General features: G+C 42.5%; 1 protein-coding gene across 6 annotated transcripts in view; it reads left to right on the forward strand.

Moving 5' to 3' along the window:
* The window catches only part of LTBP1 (latent transforming growth factor beta binding protein 1), a 375509-nt gene that overhangs the window by 101332 nt on the left and 247749 nt on the right, over positions 1-26428 (forward strand). For all 6 annotated transcript variants that reach the window (XM_073338422.2, XM_073338423.2, XM_073338424.2 and 3 more), the window contains exon 4: positions 15148-15323. In XM_073338422.2, coding sequence (XP_073194523.2) covers positions 15148-15323 — 176 coding nt within the window. The remainder of the gene's footprint in view (positions 1-15147; positions 15324-26428) is intronic.

Below are 26428 nucleotides of genomic sequence, written 5' to 3' on the forward strand. Positions count from 1 at the left end.
TCTCTCCCCTTCCTCTAGAACTGCCTGGGACTCTGTGCCCAGAATGGGTGCATCCGGATCTCACAGGGAGCAGAGACTGAAATTGATGGTACTGAGAGGTACCAGTGCTCTCATGAAACCATAAACTGAATAGGTGGGACCAACCCTGACATCACACAGAGACAGAAGGGACCATATTCCCTCTGCATTGGTGGCACTGTTCTGGCAGAAGTCCACCATTTCCAAGACAAAATTGGTGGATTTGCTCAAACCCAAGACACCTGCCAGCGCTCCTCTGGTGAGACCATGTTACGCTTTCCTTAAGAACCTGGCAGTTTACACAGACACAGAATCTCCGATTCTTTCAGTCCCATTTCTGCTGAGAGATATCCCGTAACTGTCAACTTGACATTTGCCAGTCCTGAGCTCCAGCCAAGAAGTGGAGGCTCCGGCACCATTCTTGTTTTATTCGCTAGCTCCTATCCATTGGTCAGGGTACACAGTATCATCAGCTCTTCCACTAGTGCCTGACAGCTCCTCCTCATCTGACCAAAATGACCCAGTATCAATTCTTAGCCAGTTAGTGAGGGTGCAAAGCCATCTGGCTGGCTTTAGAAGACCCATCAGGGCTGATAGTGATCTCCCTGACAAACTGCACTGTTGGCCAAGGAGTCAATGGTAACTGTCATAAGGCCCTCTCCATACCCTTATGATCCTGTCCACTGACCTTATTAGGCCCCTGGAATCTGTACTTTTGGGCACCAGGATACAAGGGCCCTGGACGTTGCTCCCAACAATGGTCATCTTCCAGAGAGGAACCACAGTCTCCACAGAAGTGCTTTGGTCAAGGAGGAACAGACAGTACTGCCAGATCTGCCAGTGGTGGTTTTCTTGGCCTCCACAGACAAAGCAGGGACACTACCCTCTCCATCACTACGAACAATTATAGACAGTACCAGGACCTCCTGTGTAAGATTGCTGAATCTCTTCAGATCCCAGTAGAGACGGTTCGGGATCCTATCACAAACTCCTTTTCCAGGCTACAGCTTCCTCTAGGGTAGTGCTTCCCATCAGTAAGGCTTTCTGCACCCCAATGAGCAGTTTGGCACACACCTATCACTTGTGCTCTTACCCTAAAAAGGGCTGAGAAGAAATACTTCATTCCCTGCAAAGGAGCAGGGTCTTTGTTTTCCCACCCTAACCCCAGCTTCCTTGGTGGTACAGGGAGTTGTGGAGCAAAGCAGGCTGCACCAGCCCTGGTCCACCCCTTCAAACAAAGAGGAAAACAGACTTGATTTCTTTGGCAGAAATAATTTTTCATTGGCTAGCCTGCTGTTCCCCATAGCAAATGACCAGGCGTGGATGTCCAAGTATGACTTCACGAATTACAACAAGTTCTCAGAATTCACTAATAACTTGCCACAGGAATGTAGGCCCCAATTCCAGGCCATTCTGGATGCGGGAAAACTGGTAGCAAGATATCCCTCTAAGTGTCTCTGGATGCAGTGGACTGGCATCACATTCTGTAGCCACCTCTGTGGTTATGAGATGGGTTCACGGTTGCAGTCCTCTGGATTCCCCAAGGAGGTTCAAGTAACGGCAGATGATCTCCCCTTCGAGGTAACCACCATTTTAAAGAAAAGAAGATGAGTCACTGTACTCCTCAAGGACTCTCTTGTTACCATCTGCCTTTTGGGAATATATAATCCAGAACCCCATAGGAATCATTCCAGGCTGGTTACTCCTAGATATCTCCCACTACCACAGTCTTTTTTCCACCAAAAGACCTATGAGCCCCCTACAAAATGAGTTAGGGTCAGTTTGGCGTACACACTGCACCACTGCCCTATCCTCTTCAGTCCCATATACCTACCAAGAAGGCTTTTTGGTAGGATGATCAAAAGCCATCAACCAGTGTCTTTATTATGTTACCCCCCACTCCCTTTGGGGGCCACCTGGTCTGTTTCTCCCAGTGTGGCTATCATGTTGGACAAATAGATCTCGGAGATCATGTCAACTGGCTACATAATAGAGTTCCTGTCTGCTCACCTCCCTCCCCATCCCTTTTCAGGGAACCTTCTCACAAGAAGATTCTGAAACCAGAGACCGACTCCTTACTCCTGCTGGGGGCAATAGAGCCCATGTCCCCACATCGCAAAAGGGAAAAGCTTTTATTCAAGATGCTTCCTCACTCCCAAAAAGAACATGGGCTGGGGACCCATCTTGGACCTCAGACAACTGAATGACAAGTATATGTCCCCTTCAGCCTCTCAACAGCCCCAAAGGTTTTACAAAGGTACTCTCTGTGGTGGCTGCATACCTCTGCAGACAAGGAAGCCCAATATTTTCTTAGATAGAGATTTGACAGTTACCTAGATAGTTGTATCAGGAAGTGGAAGCAGCAGTCCGCTCCTGGCTCAAATTATTTCAGGCTGTGAGACTTCAGCTAAATTCGGAAGAGTCCACTTTAACACCCTCCTATCTCACAAGTTATAGAGTTTATTGGGGCAAGCCTGAACTCAATCATGGCCAGGGCCTACTCCCTCAAAACCAGCTCCTTGTGATGAGGGACCTTATTGCCCAGCTCCATCTCAGTCCTCAGATGATTATCCAGTCCTGCTGGTCCTGCTAGGCCATATGGACACATTCATTTTTGTCACCCCTTTTGCAAGGCTGCACCTATGGTGCCTCCAGGTCTGGCTGAGGACGTTCTGTGCTCCAAAGAGGGACTCCTTGGACAAGAAGGTCTTGCTACCCTGGAATGTGCTGACGTTGCTAACCTGGTGGGAGACCAGGGACAAAGTATGTGTTGATGTGACCCTTCATTCCCACACCTTCATCTACAAAGACACACAGTAAGGAATGCTTCCTTACTGGGATGGGGAGCACAATTAGACCACCAGACAGCTTAGGGTTCCTGGGCCCCACAGGAATCCAGGCTGCAAATCAATCTTCTTGGGCTTCAGGCAGTATGTGATGCATGCAAAACATTCCTACCTCTTATTGAGTCCACACATATGTAGGTCAGATCAGATATCATGACCATTATCTGTTACATAAACAGAGTGGAGTGAGGTCCACCCTACTCTGCAGAGAATTGGTCTAGTACTGGAATTGGAGTGTCTGGCATCAGATTACCCCGTCAGCAGTACATATGCCAGGAGTTATGAATTCCCTAGTGGACAGCTTCAGTAGGCATTTCCATAGGGTTCACAAGTGGGAATTCTACCCAGGCTTAGTGCCATATGTCTGTCATCAATGGGGTGTCCTATCCTGGGACCTTTTTGCAACTCACAAGAAGAAAAAGTGCCTGACACATTGCTCAAGAGCTGCCCAGAACCTCAACTCCAGAGGACACACCTTGGTGCAGTAGTTGGACCCACTGATGTGTTCATTGCTTCCTCTCCCCCCCACCCCGGTATCCTCAGGGAAATCAAACTGGACAGGGCAGCAGTGATCCAGGTAGCTCCCTGGTGGCTGAGACAATATTGGTTCATCACTATCCTGCAGTTGGTCTCTGGCCCATTCATTCACCTACAACCCTTCACAGATCTACTGTCTTGAACAAGGGCAGGACTAAATTCCCTATCCCAGCTTCCCGCCATCTGGTGACATGATGGACAATGAGTGTAGAGAGAGCCTGCTAAGAGGATATGCAGTCCATCCTTAACAATAGCAGGAGACCCTCTACAAGAAAATGCTATCACACCGAGTGGAAGTGTTTCTCCCTGTGGAGTCAGCAGTGCCACTTACCTTCTGAGGAACTGGGAATCCCTCCTATCCTGGAAAACCTTTTCTTGTTGAAGACATCTAATCTGTCTATTAGCTGCCAAATGTACCCCATGGGAATTAATAATGCCTTTTAGCCTGTGGTGGAGAGCTGCACGGTGTTACACGCCTCACTACCATGAAGTTCCTAAAAGGTATCGTAAGGACATTCCCTCCAGTTTATAAACCCTTGTCTTAACTGACTGTTTAGTCTCATGGTTAATAACAGCGTCAGTTTGTGAAGTGTTTTCACCCTGTATGTCTGCTCTCACTTCATTTGTGCCCGCCAAGTTGTCAGATGGTTATGATTCCTTCAAAAGATTTTGCCTTCATCTGTGATCACTGACTATGAGCGAGGTGACACTTCTTTGATCACTGTAGCTTTGACTGGTCAGTGCCCATCTTGCCAAAATCTCATCCAGTCTTTGTTTTTCAACTGTGGAAGGGATCTTGCTCCTTTATGGTATTATTTTGTCTGGTATTATATTACTTTCCTACTCTTTCCCTCTCTATTACAGTGTCCTTACTCATCCTTTCTTTTGTTGTACTATAGCTTTATTTACTTAAAGTTTGTAGAGGCTTTTCACTTTCCTTTTTTGACATAAGAACAACCAACTTGCCTAAAGGGGATTGTTTAATCGCTTTCTCTAAGGTAGCTTTCTAGTATTGTACAGTATTAATTTTCCTTCCATCAAATTATCAAGCTCTAAATACATAGCCAAGTGGCATAGACTGTTTCATAGCTACAATATCCCCAAAGGCTATATAGAGATAAATAATACAGTTGTAAAATTAATATTAAGCAGAGAGAGAGAAAATAATTATTATAGAGAATGGAAAAAGTTATATTTTCAGGTGAGCCATGAGAAGAGCCAGAGAGTCTATGAGCTCGGCTTGGTTGCAGAATTCACCCCTTGCATCACAACTGTGCTGTAGAATCAGAAATTTAATTTAAAAGAAAAAGTTGTTTACCCTTATGGTTGCAAAGATAACTTCGAAAATGTGAATTTAAGACTTGTCTGCATTGCCCTGAAGTTCAGACTACAGTAGTGTAAATAGCAGTGTGCCTGGAAGTGCTGCACTGTAATTCCTCTGGGTGGGCACAAACTAAACAGTTCCTAGTCTGCGTCAATGTAATCCAGCACATCCCTGCTCCCCGCGGCTTCCTGCAACTCTCATTCGCCGGGAACAGCGAACTGTGGCCATTGGGAGCTGCGGGCGACTTTGCCTGCGGACGGTCAGTGTAAAACTGTCTCACGGCCTGCCAGCGGATTACCCTGACGGGCCACAGGTTGTCCACCACTGGTATAGACATAGCCTGAGTTTTGCTGATGCGGTGTCTTCTGCCTAAATCTACAGTATAAAACAATAGCTCTGAGCTCTGAATTACCTCAATCCTCACAGTAAATTGTTTAATCTGAAATTTAAAGATGACAGTTTAAATGTTAACACTGTTAATTGTTTCACTGCTGGTCACTTGCAAGAAACATCCAACTAATTTGTTTATCCTACAGTCACTAACTGCCTCTCTTGCCTCCCCAATTGTCAGAAGACCCAATTGCTCCCCACCAAGTTGCTAAAAGCTTTAGTTTTCCCTTAAACAACTTAAGTGGTGGAGTTACTATTTTTTAACATAAAAATATTGGCTCAATTGAAAACTGATAGTGTGGGAACAGTGTAAAATAAATTGTATATAATATAATTAATATAAAATTAATAACACTGTGACTACATACTGATTGCGTCACTAATTTTCATATTTAATTAATTAAAATCCTCAACTTTGAAACATTTAAACAAAAGTTACCAAATTTCTAGTGTGTTTGCAACACAATGCCACAAAATCTAGGAATCTCCTCACAAAACTTAAGGTCACCTTGCTGCAGGCTACGTAGGGCCTTGTCCATGAGACAGAAAGCAACAAGAGGGCTGTTCCACATGTCAGAAGTTGCAGAGAAATAGGCTTTCATATAAATACTGTTGAGATTAGCAAGGAAGGAGATGTGGGATAGATGAGCAGATAGGAAGGGGAAGAAAGTAGTGAGAGATCAGGTCTTATGTGTAGCTTCTTGAGGATGGAGTGCTATGATTCTTCATCTTTCTACATGTGCACAGGTCGACAGCAGTATTCTGCATATTCAGCATTCTGGAGCCTGCAGGGCTGAGATTTTGGGAGACCAAAGGGAAAAGATTTACAGTACTCAAGGAAATTATGATATTGTTGACCGTTTCAGAGAAAGTGGACTTGAGAAAGTTATTTATATGGAAAGTGTTGCAGAAGAGATAAGACAGATTTACAGATGCTGAAAATGAGAGAGGAAGAGATTTCATGGTCAAGCATGATATCAAGATTACAGAGAGTTGAGTTAAACAGGAAATCTGAGTTAAGCAGAGAAAGAAGAGATGGAGTTGTGTTTGTGGATGCTCTTCTTGTCCAGCAAAGGTGCTTGTGTCCTGAAATGTAAAGCTGAAGAAAACTGAAGTTAATTTATTTGGTTTTGGCAGGTCATGAGAATGTTTAAGAAGGAGTTAAAATGGTGTCAAAAGATATATACTTGTATAACTGAACATAATCAGTGTAAAGGGGGTAGTTATGGGTAAAGTAGACATTTGTATTTTATAGACTCCTATTTAGAGAGCTTTTCAATTACAGATCTTTTTACCTGAGATATGGTGAATAATGAATTTTTTTTTTGTTGGAGTGTTTTTAGAGTTCCATGCCACTGCAGCTTATCTGCATTAAGTACCTGTATTAAAAATCCATACTATCAATTTCTTTTGTCTCAAATAAAATCTAGTTTACATTTTGTGCAAAATCTCAGTTTAAAAACAAAATTTTGAATGAAAAGTCTCAAAAAATCTGAAACTAGAAACTTCCTTTTTTTAATGTGATAACTTTCAGATATTGTTTAAAGATTGCTCCTGCACTGTGACTTTGTTCGTGAAGTATACCCTGGAAGAAAGTGTTTTTGCTGAGATATTAGCATTTTCATTAGAAAAGGTTAACGTAACCTTTGCTATTCTAGCACAAATACAACACAATATATATCTTGTGATGCTTGTACTGTATCTCAGTGACAAGATTTCATCTGTACATTTCAGTTTAATATGAAATTTTTATGAGACTGAACAGAAGAATGGAAAGTTTTGAACGCTCCCTGCTCTTGAAGACATTGTGAAATAGGCCATATTTTATTAGCACAAAGATATGAAGAAATCCCACACACGTATCAGTTTGAAAGTTAAACCTTGTCCACAATATTTTTAAATATACATAAGCAATTTATCTGAAGGAGAAAACAGCTGTCAGAGGCCAGGCTGTATTTTTTTTATTTAAATGGAAGGAAAAATATTGGTTATATTTTCATGCTTTTGAAATCCAGGCCTGACTAGTTTCTTAATTATCACAAGAGTTTAAGAAAAATCAAATAATCTTCTGTTATTGACGCTTCCATTTTATTTTGGGGTAGTGTGTAAGAGAGGGGAATGAATTGTCTTTTGGGGCCATATAAAAAGATTGCTCTGGCAAGTCAGTTTTCCTTAATTATTACTAGGCGTGGGGGCAGAGCAAGGAAGAATCAGACTCACAGTAAATAACATGAATTTAGAAGGAGGCAGCCTGAGTCAGGCTTGGCTTATTTAGTCTAGACAGGACTTTTCATGCCAAATGTTGCTGCTTTCATTTCTGCCTGCCAGATCTGTTTGATAAAGGCAGTCCAGGAATGCTATATATCAGAGTAAGAAAACTTTCTTTTGCATGCAGGTTACTTAGTGACATTGAGGTTTAGTCCTCCCTTGATGTGCTTTCAAAACCTCATTAATATTTGTGGGTATTGTATGGATGCATTGAAGGGAGAGGTGGCACAATGAAACATCTGTTCATGTGGCTCATGTACACGTTAGCCAAGGAGATCTTATTAGTCAAATGTATTTAAGTGAATATCCATTTTGACAATTTATTTACAGTCTTGCTTGCACATATATTGCAGCAATATAAATCTATGTGAAATGAAATCTTATTTAAAAATCATACTTGATTTATACAATTCTTAATTTTAATCTTGCAAAATAGCATGTATTATAGTAGCATTAGTATTATTTAACATTTACATTGCAGTAAAGCTCAGAGGCCCCACTGAGCTATGTTCTGTCCAGACTCATAGTAATAGACAGGCCCTGTCCCAAGGAACTTACAGTAAGAGAAGACAGCCAACTTTTTAAAGTTGGGGGCAGGGAGAGTGGGAAACAGTAAGATATATGCAATTTTTATATACATTTGTACTGTTGTTTATAAATAATTAAAAGAAGAGCTAGATATCCTTAGTGGTCACTCAGCTTGCCTATCTCTAATTGGTTGATCTCTTAAAGGTGTCATAGTACATTAGCTTTGAGGAGGGATTTATTTAGAGGCAGTAAACAAATGAGACTTAAGAGTTTGTGAATAGGAAGACTGAGTAAGAGGGTGTCAAAAGAGATGAGGAGAAGGGGAGAGAAGAAAGGTCATAAAATACGTTCTTCGAGTACGTGTCAGTGTGGATCCCACTGTTAGGTGCACATGCACCTCATGCACACAAGATTGGATTTTTTTTTTGAATAGCAGTGTCCAATGGGGCTGTGCATGCACCCTCCACCACCTAATGCTCACATAGAGTGTGGAGCAGCTGCCACCCTGCCTCAGTTTCCTCTTCCCATGCCTGGCAGCAAGACTGAACCCAGCAAGGGTTGAACCTGCTAATGCTACTGAGCTCAAACCCATCCCTTTTTAACTAGTTTAGTAAAGAAAACCTATCTTCACCTTCCTTATTCTTTCTTTTCTTAATTTGGACATTCTAAAGGAAAAGACACAACAACCCTCTTTCAGTGGGGTAAGGTGCCTGGTTCCTACTGCCAGGACAGTCTTTAAATTCTTAGGGTACAAAAAGTGACTGAACTACAATGGACTCATCCCCCCTGGGCAACCAGCATAGTTGATACCTACTCTGCCTGGGGGAGAGTCTCATCCCAGATAAATATTTGGTGTGTAAATCCTTCTCCTCAAGGACTTGCAAGTCAAGGGATGCACTTATCTAGAAGAGATGCTTCAGGAGTACAGGGGAAGAGGTTTCTATTCCCAATATTTCTTTATCCCAAAGAAGAAAGGGGGGTGTGTGTGTGTGTGGGGGGGGGCTATCTTAGTCCGGAGGAGACTGAACAAATACATATGCCACTTTAGAAGAAGACTCCATTACTTCACCTCTGCAGGCTCAAGACTGGTTCATGGCTCTTGACTAGTGAGATGCATACCTCCACATAACCAATCACTTGGCCCACTGGAAGCACTTGAGAATTCACAGTGTGGTCAAAGCATTACCACTACAAGGTGTTTGCACCCAAACTCTCCCCAGTACTGTTGGTCTTTCTGAAATGCCTAGCAGTGGTAATAGCCCACCTGAGAAGGCAGGGAATTCACATCTGTCCCTACTTAGGTGCCTGCTTCTCGTCCCTCTGCCTGGATGCTGTCAAATTCTGCCATCAGAAGAGGCTGATCCCTGTTCATCCTTCATCTCCTGTGAGTCAGCAGCAGCCTAATGGATTTCCTGTGTGGGCAGTCAATGACCAATCACAAATGGTTATTGCACAGATCCATCACAGAATCGATGTTCCATCATTTGTGAGGATAAAGTCAAGTGTCAGAGCTACTGGTCCAGAGGAGGCCTGAGTACAGGACTGTTACCAGATACTTTCCTTTTGCATTGGAACAAAGGCCTACTCTCTGCGTTTCTACCAGTTTCCCTAATTCCCAGGATAATTTCCAAGATCAAAAGAGACAAAGCCATGATCATTCTCATAGCTCTGACAGAGACAATTTTGGCCGATAGAGCTGCTGCAGATGTCCCATCAGCCTCTTATGCAGCTGCCAGACTACCTAGACCCGTCTCACAGTACCACAGCCTGATACTCCATCCAGACCTAGAGTCACTGCACCTGACGGTATGACAGTTGGCTGGTTAAGTACCATGGCTAGAGACTGCTCCCAGCACATCCAGGAAATCCTGAATCAGAGAAGGAAAACATCTACCAGAAGGACATACTCATCTGAATGGAAGAGGTTCTTGATATGGGGACATACCAGGTCCAGGGTTTGCTACTGAAGATCCAAGACTTTTAGTTACATTTAAAACAAGCCAGCTTGTTGTTCAGCTCCAATGATGTTCACTTCACAGCAGTCTGATTTTGCCATCCAGCTTTCATGCTTGGTTTCCTCTCTTTCCATGGTATCAAAGTTTCTCAAATGGCTATTGCTCGCTTAACCACCTGTTAGAGAACCATCTTCTGCCTGGGACCTCAGTATAGTCCTGCAGCTCAAGGAGTCTCCCTTCAAATCTCTCTGAATGTTCCTTATATGACATAAGCTTTCTAGGAAGTGTACAGATGCCACACTTCCTGTACACTGTTTATTCAGTCTTTGGTCTTCTGGTACACACTTCCTGCTGGGGCAGAAACAAGCCAAGGAAAGGGCAGTTGCAGGCTTCAGCCACACAGAGTGGTAGAAAGTTGTTACCTGTTATATTCACAATAAAAGGTTTATCCTGATAGTGATCTGCTTTGCCAGTAAGGGCATGTCTACATTTACAGCACTGTAGTGCTCCGTGTGAAGATGCTACCTCCACTCCCATCAGATTAGGTACTCCACCTCCCTGAGAGGTGATAGCTATGTTGATGGGAGAAGCCCTCCCATCAACATAGCACTGTTTACTTTGAGGGATTAGGTCAGTATAACTTCACTGCTTGGGGTTTGGATTTTCTACACCCCTGAGCAATGTACTTATATTGACATAAGTTCATAGTGTAGAGCAGGGCTAGGATACTGTGTGTGACCAGAAGTGGAAGGCACAGCATGCAGGAAGATCCAGAGGGAGGTAACATTGAAATGGCTGCTACAGAGCCCGTGCAACTTCATGTAACTGCCCCACCAGCCCTGAGAATCAGCGGAAATGCTGAATGCAGCGATTTCAGCTGTATATGAAGGCCATAGGGGCAACTAACTGGAGGAGGAGCAAAAGATTGCTCTTCTCTTAATGGTGAGAGGTACAGAATCCCTAAATGTACACAATGCATTCCATACAGAGGTAGTGGGGAAAGAGAGGAAAGCTTTGCAGAAATAATGAAAATGTTTTGAGGATCATTGTATTCCTAGTAAAATGTTACTTGAGAGAGAGAGCGCTGTTCTGGATGAGAACACAGAATGAAAGAAAAGCAACGGAGGAGTTTGTTACAGACTTAAAACTAAAAAGTCAGTTGTGCGAATATGGAATATTAAAACTCTCTGATTTAAAGACCAGATTGTCCTGGGGTATAACAATAAAAGTGTCTGTGAATGGTTACTAAGGGAGATGGATTTGACACTAGAAAGGGCAATATGTATTTTCCAAGCAGCAAAAAGCACAAATAAAAAGCCTAGAGAAAGGCATAGAGCATTTGACTGTGAGTACGATAGCTAAACCAGGAAGGGAAAAGTTAACAGAAATTAAATTGGCCAAAGACCAAAACCTGGAAAGCAGGAAACAATTCCAGGAATGTGGCAACCATTCTGAGTATAGGAAATGCCCTGCATTCTGGCAAATATGTAGAAATAGTTATAAACCCAACCATTATGCTAAAAGGTGCAGAGAAGGCAAAAAAGTGCACGTATTAATTGCAGAAAGGTTTCCTCAAGTGAAGAGCAAGAGCTATTTTTAAGCACAATAACAGAGGAGTCTGAAAATGCAAAAGATCGACTAATTAAAATGTGAACAAATGGCACATGTATGACATACAAGATAGACACTGAGGCACAAGTAAACATAACAGAAACTGACAGATGTAAGGAGCATAAAAAAGCAGAAGAGGCAAAAGTGTCTGTGAAAGACTATAATGGAGCAACAATTCTAGTATTGGGAGAGTGCACATCGACTGTTAAAGATAAACGGAAATTGATAAAACAAGAGTTTGTGGTGGTACACAGAGGCAAGCAACCAGTCTTGGGTTTACACATGCTTGAGGTGCTTAGTCTTGTTAAGAGGATGTATACAAGAGAGAGTCAGAAAAACGACAAAGAACTAGATATGAAAGTATTAATGGCATCATATGAAGATGTAATCACAGGAAATGTTTGCCTCCCAATAACTTATAAGACTCCAGGAGTATTTCACTGTACAATGATCTGGATGCTGGACAGTCTAGCAGGTGTGAAAGTGTACATTGATGACATCATAATTTGGGGCAATACAGCCTTTGGGCATTTGGGAGAGACAAGGTGGGTGAGGTAATTTCTTTTATTGAACCAACTTCTTACAAGCTCTGTTTAGTTCGAAAGCTTGTCTTTTTCACCAGCAGAAGTTGGTCCAATAAAAGATTTTACCTCACCCACCTTGTCTCACTAATATCCTGGATCCAGCATGGCTACAACAACACTGCAAACATTGAACATCTGGGATGACTGAAGAGAGATTGCAAGAGGTAATAACCTTAAAATGAAAAGGTCAAATGTCAGTTTCAAAATAACATAGTTGACATAAAGAATGACCTCCAAAAGACTTTTACCTGATGAATCAAAGAGTCTTGCAAAACTGAACATATGGAGACCTGAAGATAAAAAGGGAAGTTAGAGGCTGTAGGCATGTTGAATTGTGTCAGCAAATTCATACCTAAGACAGCTGCTTCATAAGGGCATTGAATGGGCATGGATACCAGGTCTTGAAAAAGAGTTCAGTAATTTAAAGGACATTCTGTCATTCGCTCTAGTGCTGCAAGTTTTGAGCCACTGAAAGACCTCAAACTCTCCACAGCTGCCTTCAAAGGAACGTTGGGAACAGTATTATTACAGTGCCATGGAACTAATTAGCTGTCAGCATGTGGGCTTTGACAGCCACAGAGAAGATGTATACACTAATTGTAAAATTGACACTAGGTCTGGGATATGGGTGTACAAGATTTCACAACTTTCTCTCTGGTTGTAGCTTCAATGCAGAAACTGATCACAAACCACTGATTGCAATACAGAAAAAAGGACTTGGAGAAGCAGCACTAAGGATGCAGTAACTACTTTTATAAATACAGAAGTATGTCGTCAGCCTGGAGTTCCTACCTGGATGCCACTTAGTAATGGTAGACACACCTTCAAGAGCATGTGCTCCATCTGACAATACACAATCTGATATCTGGATCAATCAGTGAACATACAGCACGACACTTTTATCATATTCACATGTATCTCCAGGCATATGGCATGAATTGGAGACAGAAGCAGCTAAAGACGAAACGCTGCAAGCAGTGATACAAGTGATACATAAAGGTAGGGACAAAATTAATACTTCCCAACTGCCTGTTCCCGCTATAAAAATGAGCTTTCAGCAATCTCAGGAGTCCTCTTGAAGGGGACCTAGATCGTGGTTCCCACAGTGATGTGAAGGAAAACATTGGAACAAATACATGAAGGGGACCTAGGAATGACTAAATCAAAAAGAGAGCTAGAGATGTTGTATTCTGGCCACAAATAAATATTGACACTGAAGAAATGGCGAGCAGGTTGGAATATGTCAGAAGTACAGAGAATCTTAGCAGAAAGAACTAGTGATATTGCATAAAAATCTTGCAGCTCCATGGGAAAAAGTAGGAATTGACATGTTTAACCTGGAAGACATAATCACCTGGTTACAATGGACCGACTTGACCGCTTTCCTGGAAATAGTCATGCTTGACGACACCACAGCAGCAACAGTTGTAGGCACATTAAATCTGTATTTGCATGTCATGAAATTCCAAAAACAATAATAATGGACAACAGATCACAGTTCAAAAATCGGGAATTTCTGGACTTTGCTAAAATGTACAACATTCATCATAAGACATCTAGTCCCAGATAACTTCAAGCCAATGGATTCATTGAATGTGGAGTATGTATAGTGAAGAACTTGCTCAAAAAAGCACTGGATGCAAGACCAAGATCCATCTTTAGTACCACTCAGTTATAGAGCTACATTGCTGAAATGTGGAAATCATCTGCTAAACTTTACAACAGATGTCTAAATACTTGAGTACCAGATATGGGACAAAAAGAAAGGAGTAATAGTGAGGAAATGAGTGGGAAAGTACAGTCAAGGGAGAAAGATCCCTTGCACAGTTAAAAAACAAAGACTTGGTGAGAATTTGGAAAGATGGGCACTGGTCAGTCAACTCTACAGTGATCAAAGAAGCTTACCTCTCTCATACTCAGTGATCATAGATGAAGGCAAAATTTTTTGAAGGGATTGTAACCATCTGACAACTTGGGCGAAACAGATGAAGTGAAAACAGACATACAAGGTGAAAACACTTCATCAGAGGCAGGAAGAAAGCCAAGTAGCAGCCTGTAAGCATGGTGTGACCCTGGTGAAGCCGAGAGTAAGATTCCGGCTCTGGTGCTGGCTAAAGTGGCTTGGGGCTATAAGCAAAGAAGTTGTCCCATTTTTTGGTTCCTGCTGCCTTCAGAGAAGCAGGTCTTTGTACATTCCTTGCAAATAAACAAGATGCATCAAAGAATTTACCGGACTTCTTCATAAATTTCTGCTCCCAGTTGGGACATCCCTAGGGCCCTGAGCTTTGACTAGCTGCTTGGGTCAAAAAGGGGTAATAATAATAATTACAAAAATACCTCCTTTAAAACACACTTAAATGGTAAAGATTTTCACTGTTAATTCAAATTAAAAAGGAGGGCTCACTGAATATATTTCTTTCTTTCATTTTGATAGTGGACTAGTCATTCTGGGCCAAATTTAGACTTTGTTTAAGTAGAGAGGTCCATTAAAGAGGTTAAAAATGTGTAAAGTGATTGTAAACCTAAATGCTTTAGCTCATAAGCCAACCACTAACTGACCAAGGAAGAAACTTCCCTAATGAGCAAGTTATTTCATTATTTCTTGTATCTTTAGCTGAAGTACTTGGTACCACTCATTGTAGGAAACAAGAGAATGGCCGAGATGCATTTCTACTTGTCTGAACCAATCTGGAAATTCCTACGTTCTAACAAAATTGAGTTCTGACTTGGAGTTCTGAGGAGAGATCCCCTCCTCAGCTATATATATTTTTTGGTAATCTGTTAAATGATGTCACTACTTAGTAGGAATATCATAAGACAGTCTCCACAAGTTTAATAGATCCCCTTTGTAGGATGAGCTATAGACTGACAAGGCCAGGAGACTGCTAGAGGCGTGACCAGGTAGAATGAATAGAAACTCAGTTGCTATGTTTCAAAGCCAAAGACTTTTTTAATCCAATAAGTTTTCCAAACTTTATTTTAAGACCTTAAAATGAGTACAGATGCGTTATCAATAGTTTCCTCTCTGTGTGTGTTTGCTTGTATGGTTAATTTATTAATTTCACCTTTTTGTTTTCCTTAAACAGAATGATACCACTTTCATCTCAGACTTTGATGATGAATCTTCATCATGGCCAGACACAAGAATATGTGATCAAACCCAAATATTATCCAGCAAAGAAAGTGATTTCAGGAGAACAATCCGCTGAGGATTCATTGCCTCTAAGAATGGGCCAGAATCAACTTGCATCACCTTTCCATTGTGAGTAAAACTGTAAACAGATAGCATAGAGAAAACATAGTTTCAAATTTTGGAAATATTTTGTATGATGTCTGGATGGATCTTACATGTCAAAACAGATAAGTCAAAATAATAAAAAACAAGATATTTTTCATACAAACAAGACGGTCAATATTTAGTATGGTTTCCTGTTTATAAAAAAAAAATTGAACCTGACTCACATTTAGAATTATGTAATGCTATTTCCACATCATGGCTTCTTTTCAGATAAAAAATGCTCTGTGAACTCTGCTAGATTTAGATATAACAGAGAGTATAGCCAATATAAACTGACAGATCCCTTCCTCCAATCTTCTATTCAGAACACACTTCTTGAGAAGCTGGCACTCAGAATTGCATTCTGATCAGTGACATTTTTTTAATGTTTAATTTATTACATTTTATGTACTTTTGCACAATAAGAAGAGTTTTTAGTTAGTTTTCGTAAAGAATGGTTGTATAGATGCCCAGCTTGTTGCCTTGGTTCATGTCCCATCATGTGGGCAGCTCAAGGACAAGCTTGGTCTTAAAAGGTGGAGAATGTGATTAATTATGAGTTAGGCATTACAAAGTGTCTACTGGCTTGATCTGAAGAAATGTTCTGCGCGTTAAAAGGTCATGCAGTCGATTTGAGGAAGTAAGGTGTTTATCTTCTATTCCTAACAAACTTTTTCTGCCTAAACTTGATTTCAGTATATGTTAATGGTTGTGTATTATGGTAGAGAGAAACAGTTTTCTGCTGTGAATTTAGAAAGAAGTAGCCTCACACTAGTGAGAGTAGCTGAAAAGCTGTGAATATAGCTTCTGTCATAAATATAAAGGGAAGGGTAAACCCCTTTGAAATCCCTCCTGGCCAGGGGAAAGCTCCTCTCACCTGTAAAGGGTTAAGAAGCTAAAGGTAACCTCGCTGGCACCTGACCAAAATGACCAATGAGGAGACAAGATACTTTCAAAAGCTGGGAGGAGGGAGAGAAACAAAGGGTCTGTGTGTCTGTCTATATGCTGGTTTCTGCTGGGGGATAGACCAGGAATGGAGTCTTAGAACTTTTAGTAAGTAATCTAGCTAGGTATGTGTTAGATTATGATTTCTTTAAATGGCTGAGAAAAGAATTGTGCTGAATAGAATAACTATTTCTGTCTGAAAGCTCATGCTCAAATAAATTGGTTAGTCTCTAAGGTGCCACAAGTACTCCTTTTATTTCTGTCTGTGTATCTTTTTTGTAACTTAAGGTTTTGTCTAGAGGGGTTCTCTATGTTTTTTAATCTAATTACCCTGTAAGATATCTACCATCCTGATTTTACAGGGGGGATTTCTTTATTTCTATTTACTTCTATTTTTATTAAAAGTCTTCTTGTAAGAAAACTGAATGCTTTTTCATTGTTCTCAGATCCAAGGGTTTGGGTCTGTGGTCACCTATGCAAATTGGTGAGGCTTTTTATCCAACATTTCCCAGGAAAGGGGGGGTGCAAGTGTTGGGAGGATTGTTCATTGTTCTTAAGATCCAAGGGTCTGGGTCTGTAGTCACCTAGGCAAATTGGTGAGGCTTTTTACCAAACCTTGTCCAGGAAGTGGGGTGCAAGGTTTTGGGAAGTATTTTGGAGGGAAAGACGCGTCCAAACAGCTCTTCCCCAGTAACCAGTATTAGTTTGGTGGTGGTAGCGGCCAATCCAAGGACAATGGGTGTAATATTTTGTACCTTGGGGAAGTTTTGACCTAAGCTGGTAAAGATAAGCTTAGGAGGTTTTTCATGCAGGTCCCCACATCTGTACCCTAGAGTTCAGAGTGGGGGAGGAACCTTGACAGCTTCCATATGCAGTTATCTGTTTATTTCACTACTCTATAAATCCATTTTAGTTTGTTTAGATGTTTATATTTAGATGCAAACAAAAAAAAGCATATCCACAGTTTTGGGTGCACTGACAATTAATTAAAATCTCAAGCCACACAAGAGTAACCACACAGCAACATAATAAACAACATTGAAATTAACATAACCAGCTAATAATTCAAAGCAACAAAATAAACTACCCACAAAACCCTATACCCTCACCTTTTCTCATATGATAGTCAGATTGGCAATATCAGGTGATGGTTTCTGAAATCTTATATTATTGTTCTATATTATTAGCAGCAGAAGTTTCCAAACCATGTAAGATCTTGATAATTGTCAAATCAAAGAATAATGAGAGAAGCCAAACATTTTATTTCATGTGGTAGTTTTTTAGATTCCATTTTAGACCCATTTTTTGGCTCAAAATATTTTTTCCTTTTACACCTTGCATCACTGATTGAAAGAAAATGACAGTTGTTTTACTTGCATTTGTTTGGTATAAAAGTGCTTTTCTGAGATTATATTTTATATTATATTTTAAATATTTATTTGCTTTTGTGGCATATTTTAGTCTTTCCATCTTCAGAAGCTAGAATTGCATCAATTTGCAGTAGTTAAAGCCTAAGAACTGCCACATAGCCAGCTCATAGACTCTTACATTAAAAGTAAGCAAAATCCGTCTGATCCTTATATACAAGAAAGACTTGTTTGTTTTAAAATGCCATATTCCTATAATAATTTCTATTAACTCCTTAGGGAGTTCCATTCCAACATGATTAGCATCTGAGGTCCAGTTGGTACAATATTTTATAAGTCCTAAGTAGTTACAGTATAAGACATACCTTCAAAGACAGATCTGCCTTTGGCCATCGTTAGCTTGAGAAAGGGCAAGGAGAGGGGTCGATATAGACCCTGATGGTATCTAAGGAGTGGAACTGCCAACTCTCTTCCTGAGGCAGCAGCCCCTGTTGGCAAACCTGAAATTCATTGACAGAGATTTCTGTTCTGTCAGACCAGTACTATTAGGAATAGATAGGGGAAAGACATACTCCGAAGCCAGTAGGCAGAATGGGTTGTGGGGTAAGTATAGCACCTGTGACATCTCCCCCAGGTTTGCCGACAAGGGCACCTGCAGCTGCCTCGGGGCTCCACCTTCCTTAAAGAAGCGAGTGTAGAGGGAGCATTGTTGTTGGATTTTGACCTTTGGGCCAGATCTGCCCAGTTGGGTGTGACAAACTTCAATAAAATAGTTCAGATACACATAGATGTAAAATGAGCCATACTGAATAATTTTTCACAAAGGTTTATGAGCATTTCCTGGTGGAACATTACCCCTTAATATCTCTGAGATGGAGGTGTTTGGTTTGTCTTCTCACTTTCAGAGCCTTCAGAGTTCTAGATTTACTAAAGAGTGCAAAGAATTAAACAGGTGGCTTTTGAGTAGTTATTGCTGCATTTGGAAGCATGCTAAAACTTTTTAAAAAATTCTCTAAATTCTGCTGAGGAGTTATATGAATGCCATGCCAATGGAGCTTGAAAACTCAGTGAGCTCTCAAGATTATGCTGCTTGTATATTAAACTTTAATGCTGGGTGTCTCCCTATCGACCCCTCCAGGATCCAGGATCTGGAGTGAGCAGCGCTCCATCCTTCCTCTGAGATAAAACCCTTCTGCTGCTGCTAACCAATGCACTTAGTCCTGTAGCTCAAATGGTGGCACTGGATGCTGAAAGTTCCTGGTTCAAACCCTATTGATGATATGTGATGGAATGGTTATTACAGTTGCACTTAGCAGAATTTGTTTTTAGTCTTTCCCCTTTAAAGAAATCTAGAAAATTACATTTAAAAACCCTATGTTAAAACAACATTATTTATGTTGTGAAATCAAGTACACAAAAGTAGGAAATGACAGATTTGGGGTTGCCTGCATAATCTTAATTTGCCCCCCTCATGTGTATGCATTATAGTTCAGTCTTTAATTACATGATCACATACGATTTTTTCTACAGGACTGTAGTGGGGTGGTCATCCCACGCCAGCCCTGGGAGAGGGCTGGGGCCAAGAGCCAATAAGAAAAGGCTGGGGGGCAGCCAATCAGAGCCAGGCTGGGCCCTATAAAAGAGCTGCTGGGCCAGAAGGCTGTCAGTCTCACTCCAGCCCTGGAGTAAGAAGGGCCTAGCTGCCTGGGAGCAAAGGGTACCTGAAGCAGGGCTGGGGAAGGGCAAGAGAAGCTGGGAAGTTCCAGCCCGGCAACTCCCCAAGCTGAGGACTTGTTTAAGGCCTAAGCAGGTACCGGAGCCGCAGAGGTGCAGCCTGGAGATAGGCAGAGGCAGCTGGTCCAACCCCCTTGCCAATGATGTGTGGACATTACAGACTGCAGTTTTCCTCAGTGAAAGGGGGCTAGTCTGACAGTAGCCACTGTGGCAAGGTGGACTTAAGGGGTTGGGACTTCCCCTAAGAGGGGAGACGCAGAGTGTGGGGGTACTGCTGTGGGCAGAACCCCAGGGAAAGGGGCACCAGGGTCCGGGAGGGACATGGGACCTGAGGCAGGAGAGACACCGGCCAGCAGGGGGCAGTTCGAGGGCTGGAAAAGAGCAAATTCCCCGACTGACCAGCAGGAGGTACCATGGCGGTGAGTGTGCGATCTGCTGCAAGGACATTGTCCTTATTCAGTGCAAAGGATGGTAAATAAGGGGGCAGAATTAAAGTTTCTCAAGCAACTATAAATATGGCATTTCCTAACTTTCAAAAGCTTGACTTTACAAGCTAAATAATGCTTTTTAACATATTTTTTAAGTAATTAGGTCTTTTTCATTTAAGTATATATAATTAGAATATTGTAGTTTGAAATGATCATACTGTAAGCCAGCTCCCTTGCTCTCTTCTCTCTAATAAGTTAGATACTTAAATTATTGCAAATTGAACCATGGGTGTCTCCAAGCACAAGAGGCAAATAGGGCACAGTGAGAATCAGGGAGTTCAGAGCCTCCTCAAACAAATGGATATAGCTGATGGTGAGCTGATTGACACCCTACCTGGAAAGGGGATACAAATATGATTCAGCACCAATAGGGAAACTGATAAAATCCAGTGGATTTCTACAGTCTTTGGATATAGCTATTGAGGGGGAAATAGCTTCCAAGCTGAAATGGATAGTTACATAGCCCACCCAGCATGGGTGAACTATACACCAAAAATGTTTAGATCAGACCCACAGGTGAGGCCATGCATGTGGCCTGCTTTATGGGAGCTCTCCACAGGCCAATAGGTAATACCAAGAGAGCACATTGGTTCCAGGAAAGTACATATCCTCACAGATGAACTGTCATTTGCCTGAACGTTGAAATCCACAGGGATAAAAAATGATCAGAGATTCCAGTGGTAACATTAGCACCAACTTAGAAAACTCACCTGTGAAATTCCCCATTTAGCCCCATTTATAAACCAGCAAACAAATAAAACTTATAGAAATTCAGATAGGACTTATTGCAAAAAAAAATTGCATTGAACTTTACTCTTTTAAAACAGCTATTAAATAAATATACACTAGCCAGCATGAGTTGAACTTGAATTCTGTAAATATTAGTGCTGGGATGATGGGTTCTATAAATTAAATGCTATAAAGTATAGACTAGAGGGACTCTGTGCTATCTTTTAAATCCATGAATGTATAAATGATGATGAAGTAACTCCTGAACAAAATGTACTCTGCTCCTGGCATTACTGTCAGCAAAATTATTGTGAAAATTACTTACTAGACATACCATTTGCCAGTAATAGGGAGTCTTCAGATTCATGCTATTTGCAAATTAGAAGATACAAAAAAAGGGATAATCAAGGCAGATTTCCACAGGTATTATTTAAATGGTGCTTTCGACAAAGTTGCAAAATCTTTTGTTGGGACTGGCCCAACGCAGAATCAGGGAGCATAATCAATTGCCTGATTGTCCTTCCTGTGCTGCGCTGAGTAGAACTCAGAAGGAAAAAGATGTCCTCAGCTTTCCACAGGGCCGCACATAATACTCACTCCTAGCTCTGGATGGACCAAGATATTATACTTTAGAGTCAGACACTTTCTTGGATGGAAAAGCTCTTTTAGGCTATATTTAGAGGTTTTAGGTTCCTTTTGAGTCCTTTCCAGTTGGATTTATGGCCGCACTAAAGTCAGTGGGATTTTGCCATTGACTTCAGCGGGGCCAGGATATGACGCATGGTAACTAATGCACCAGTCTTAACAAGTGGAGAGATACAAAGATAATTTCGGTGAAAAATTTACTCAACACTTTTCCAGTGCTGAAGCCTATGCTCCCTTGGGACCTTAATCTCATTCTCTCCACCCTCATGAAGCCACCCTTTGAACCACTGGTGGTATGCTCCCTCTCCCACCTCGCAGTGAAAGTGGTGTTCTTAGGAGCCATTACTTCGTCCAGACGACTCAGTGAACTCACAGCCATGATGGCGGACACCCCCCACACACACTTGATATTCCACAAGAACGAGGTGTCCTTATGGCTGCACCCTAAATTCCTTCCAAAAGTGGTGTCTGAGTTCCACCTCAATCATTCTATCCACCAGCTGGTTTTCCACCCCAAGCCACGCACCTCCTCCACTGACAGGGCCTTGCACTCCCTCGACATGGGTTGCACGCTAGCATTCTACCTCCACAGGACTCAACTATTTTGAAAATCGCCAAAACTATTTATGACCATTGCTGATTAGTCAAAGGGCAAAGCTCTCTTGTCCCAGTGAATCTCCAAATGGGTCTCGGGGTGCATCTGTGAATGCTACAAATGATCCAACATACTCCCGCCTGACAATCACAAAGCACTCTATACGGGTGCAGGCTGCCACCTCAGCCTCACTGGCTGATGTGTCCTGGCAGGACATGTGTTGAACAGTGGTGTGGCGATCTGTCCACAGATTCACAACATACTATGCCATCGTACAAGCAGCAGCTATAGATCAGCCATGGACCAGGCCGTACTGCAGACCGCACTTCCATTGGCATCCTCACATGGACTGTCTGCACTGATCACTGCTCACGAGTCATCCATGTGGGCAACAGGGTCTATCACTTTAAGAAGGGGAGGTTTTTTACCTGTATTTGGAGGTTCTTTGAGCTGTGTGGACCCCACTACCCTGCCATCCCCTCTGCTTTGGACTGGATTCTGTAATGGTAAGAGGGAAACTGGAGAGGTGTTGACTCGCACTACCTCTTCTACTCTCAGCTGAGAGCAGAAGGAGACGCACAACACACATGTGGGTCAATGGACACTGCTACGAAATACTTATGGATGCAGGTGCATAGCGTCCATGTACACCCATGTGTAGAACACCCATCTTGAAGAACCTCCAGTTACAGGTATGTAACACAGTCTTTCCAGGAATGGCCTTCAATTGTATGATGCATTATCTGGGTCCCAATTTGAATCATAGAATCATAGAATCATAGAATATCAGGGTTGGAAGGGACCCCAGAAGGTCATCTAGTCCAACCCCCTGCTCAAAGCAGGACCAATTCCCAGTTAAATCATCCCAGCCAGGGCTTTGTCAAGCCTGACCTTAAAAACCTCTAAGGAAGGAGATTCTACCACCTCCCTAGGTAACGCATTCCAGTGTTTCACCACCCTCTTAGTGAAAAAGTTTTTCCTAATATCCAATCTAAACCTCCCCCACTGCAACTTGAGACCATTACTCCTCGTTCTGTCATCTGCTACCATTGAGAACAGTCTAGAGCCATCCTCTTTGGAACCCCCTTTCAGGTAGTTGAAAGCAGCTATCAAATCCCCCCTCATTCTTCTCTTCTGCAGGCTAAACAATCCCAGCTCCCTCAGCCTCTCCTCATAACTCATGTGTTCCAGACCCCTAATCATTTTTGTTGCCCTTCGCTGGACTCTCTCCAATTTATCCACATCCTTCTTGAAGTGTGGGGCCCAAAACTGCACACAGTACTCCAGATGAGGCCTCACCAATGTCGAATAGAGGGGAACGATCACGTCCCTCGATCTGCTCGCTATGCCCCTACTTATACATCCCAAAATGCCATTGGCCTTCTTGGCAACAAGGGCACACTGCTGACTCATATCCAGCTTCTCGTCCACTGTCACCCCTAGGTCCTTTTCTGCAGAACTGCTGCCTAGCCATTCGGTCCCTAGTCTGTAGCTGTGCATTGGGTTCTTCCGTCCTAAGTGCAGGACCCTGCACTTATCCTTATTGAACCTCATCAGATTCCTTTTGGCCCAATCTTCCAATTGGTCTAGGTCCTTCTGTATCCTATCCCTCCCCTCCAGCGTATCTACCACTCCTCCCAGTTTAGTATCATCCGCAAATTTGCTGAGAGTGCAATCCACACCATCCTCCAGATCATTTATGAAGATATTGAATAAAACCGGCCCCAGGACCGACCCTTGGGGCACTCCACTTGATACCGGCTGCCAACTAGACATGGAGCCATTGATCACTACCCGTTGAGCCTGACAATTTAGCCAGCTTTCTACCCACCTTATAGTGCATTCATCCAGCCCATACTTCCTTAACTTGCTGACAAGAATACTATGGGAGACCGTGTCAAAAGCTTTGCTAAAGTCAAGAAACAATACATCCACTGCTTTCCCTTCATCCACAGAACCAGTAATCTCATCATAAAAGGCGATTAGATTAGTCAGGCATGACCTTCCCTTGGTGAATCCATGCTGGCTGTTCCTGATCACTTTCCTCTCATGCAAGTGCTTCAGGATTGATTCTTTGAGGACCTGCTCCATGATTTTTCCAGGGACTGAGGTGAGGCTGACTGGCCTGTAGTTCCCAGGATCTTCCTTCTTCCCTTTTTTAAAGATTGGCACTACATTAGCCTTTTTCCAGTCATCCGGGACTTCCCCGGTTCGCCACGAGTTTTCAAAGATAATGGCCAGTGGCTCTGCAATCACAGCCGCCAATTCCTTCAGCACTCTCGGATGCAACTCGTCCGGCCCCATGGACTTGTGCACGTCCAGCTTTTCTAAATAGTCCCTAACCGCCTCTATCTCCACAGAGGGCTGGCCATCTCTTCCGCATTTTGTGATGCCCAGCGCAGCAGTCTGGGAGCTGACCTTGTTAGTGAAAACAGAGGCAAAAAAAGCATTGAGTACATTAGCTTTTTCCACATCCTCTGTCACTAGGTTGCCTCCCTCATTCAGTAAGGGGCCCACACATTCCTTGGCTTTCTTCTTGTTGCCAACATACCTGAAGAAACCCTTCTTGTCACTCTTGACATCTCTGGCTAGCTGCAGCTCCAGGTGCGATTTGGCCCTCCTGATAACATTCCTACATGCCCGAGCAATATTTTTATACTCTTCCCTGGTCATATGTCCAACCTTCCACTTCTTGTAAGCTTCTTTTTTATGTTTAAGATCCGCTAGGATTTCACCATTAAGCCAAGTTGGTCGCCTGCCATATTTACTATTCTTTCGACTCATCGGGATGGTTTGTCCCTGTAACCTCAACAGGGATTCCTTGAAATACAGCCAGCTCTCCTGGACTCCTCTCCCCTTCAAGTTAGTCCCCCAGGGGATCCTGGCCATCCGTTCCCTGAGGGAGTCGAAGTCTGCTTTCCTGAAGTCCAGGGTCCGTATCCTGCTGCTTACCTTTGTTCCCTGCGTCAGGATCCTGAACTCAACCAACTCATGGTCACTGCCTCCCAGATTCCCATCCACTTTTGCTTCCCCCACTAATTCTACCCGGTTTGTGAGCAGCAGGTCAAGAAAAGCACCCCCCCTAGTTGGCTCCTCTAGCACTTGCGCCAGGAAATTGTCCCCTACGCTTTCCAAAAACTTCCTGGATTGTCTATGCACCGCTGTATTGCTCTCCCAGCAGATATCAGGAAAATTAAAGTCACTCATGAGAATCAGGGCATGCGATCTAGTAGCTTCCGTGAGCTGCCGGAAGAAAGCCTCATCCACCTCATCCCCCTGGTCCGGTGGTCGATAGCAGACTCCCACCACTACATCACTCTTGTTGCACACACTTCTAAACTTAATCCAGAGACACTCAGGTTTTTCTGCAGTTTCGTACCGGAGCTCTGAGCAGTCATACTGCTCCCTTACATACAGTGCTACTCCCCCACCTTTTCTGCCCTGCCTGTCCTTCCTGAACAGTTTATAACCATCCATGACAGTACTCCAGTCATATGAGTTATCCCACCAAGTCTCTGTTATTCCGATCACGTCATAGTTCCTTGACATCACCAGGACCTCCAGTTCTCCCTGCTTGTTTCCAAGGCTTTGTGCATTTGTATATAAGCACTTGAGATAACCTGTTGATCGCCCCTCATTGCCAGTATGAGGCCGGAGCCCTCCCCTCACAGACATTCCTGCCTGTGCTTCCTCCCGGTATCCCGCTTTCCCACTTACCTCAGGGCTTTGGTCTCCTTCCCCCGGTGAAGGCTCGGGCCAGATTCTCAGAAGTGTTGAGAATTCAACTCTCCAGCTGAAATCAAGGGGAGTAGTGGATGGTCAGCACCTCCAAAATATCAGTCCTTTTCTCTCAAAATAGCCATGCCATGCAGTCATTGTGACTTCCAAAGTTAGTGGATACTTTTGCAGATTTTGGCCTTAATCTTTGTGTGCCAGACTTTCTCATCTGTAAAATGGGGATACTAATACTTCCATATTTAAAAGGGGTGTTCTGAAGATAAATTAATTTGTTTGTTTGAGGCACTGAGCTATGCTGATAAGCTCAATAGGAAAAACCCATGAAGAAATAAAAAAAAAATCCTTATTTAGTTCAGGATGTAAAGCAACCAAGGCTTGGGAGCCACACAATGAATGAGGAGGATAAAAATAAATATGGAACAGCTGCCTGATTAATTAAGTCCTGTCCATTTTGTGAACTCATTGAGGCAAGGGTCCTGTGGAAAAAATAGTATGGGATCATGTAATTAAAGACTGTGTCAATGTATGAGGGAACATGGACAAGCTTTATTTTGGCATTTCCTAATTTTTGAGAACTTATCTTTACATTCTGAATATCGTTCCTAATGTCACTTTTTTGTGCTTTAATTAAAATTGCAAACTATATGTAGTCAGGAATCAGTATCTTGCTTATCTAATCTATTTTCATGCCAATCACTGTGCTATATAAGCACCATGCTATTACTTCATCCATCATTAAAATGCAACTACTTCTGGGATACTTCTGCAACTACTTGGAAACCTTTGATCAATAGTGCAAAACAACAGAATCTAGAACAGTAGCCAGAATGTAACTATCTAACTGAAATT

This window comes from Lepidochelys kempii, chromosome 3 (genome assembly GCF_965140285.1).
Source record: "Lepidochelys kempii isolate rLepKem1 chromosome 3, rLepKem1.hap1, whole genome shotgun sequence".
NCBI classification, from domain to species: domain Eukaryota; kingdom Metazoa; phylum Chordata; order Testudines; family Cheloniidae; genus Lepidochelys; species Lepidochelys kempii.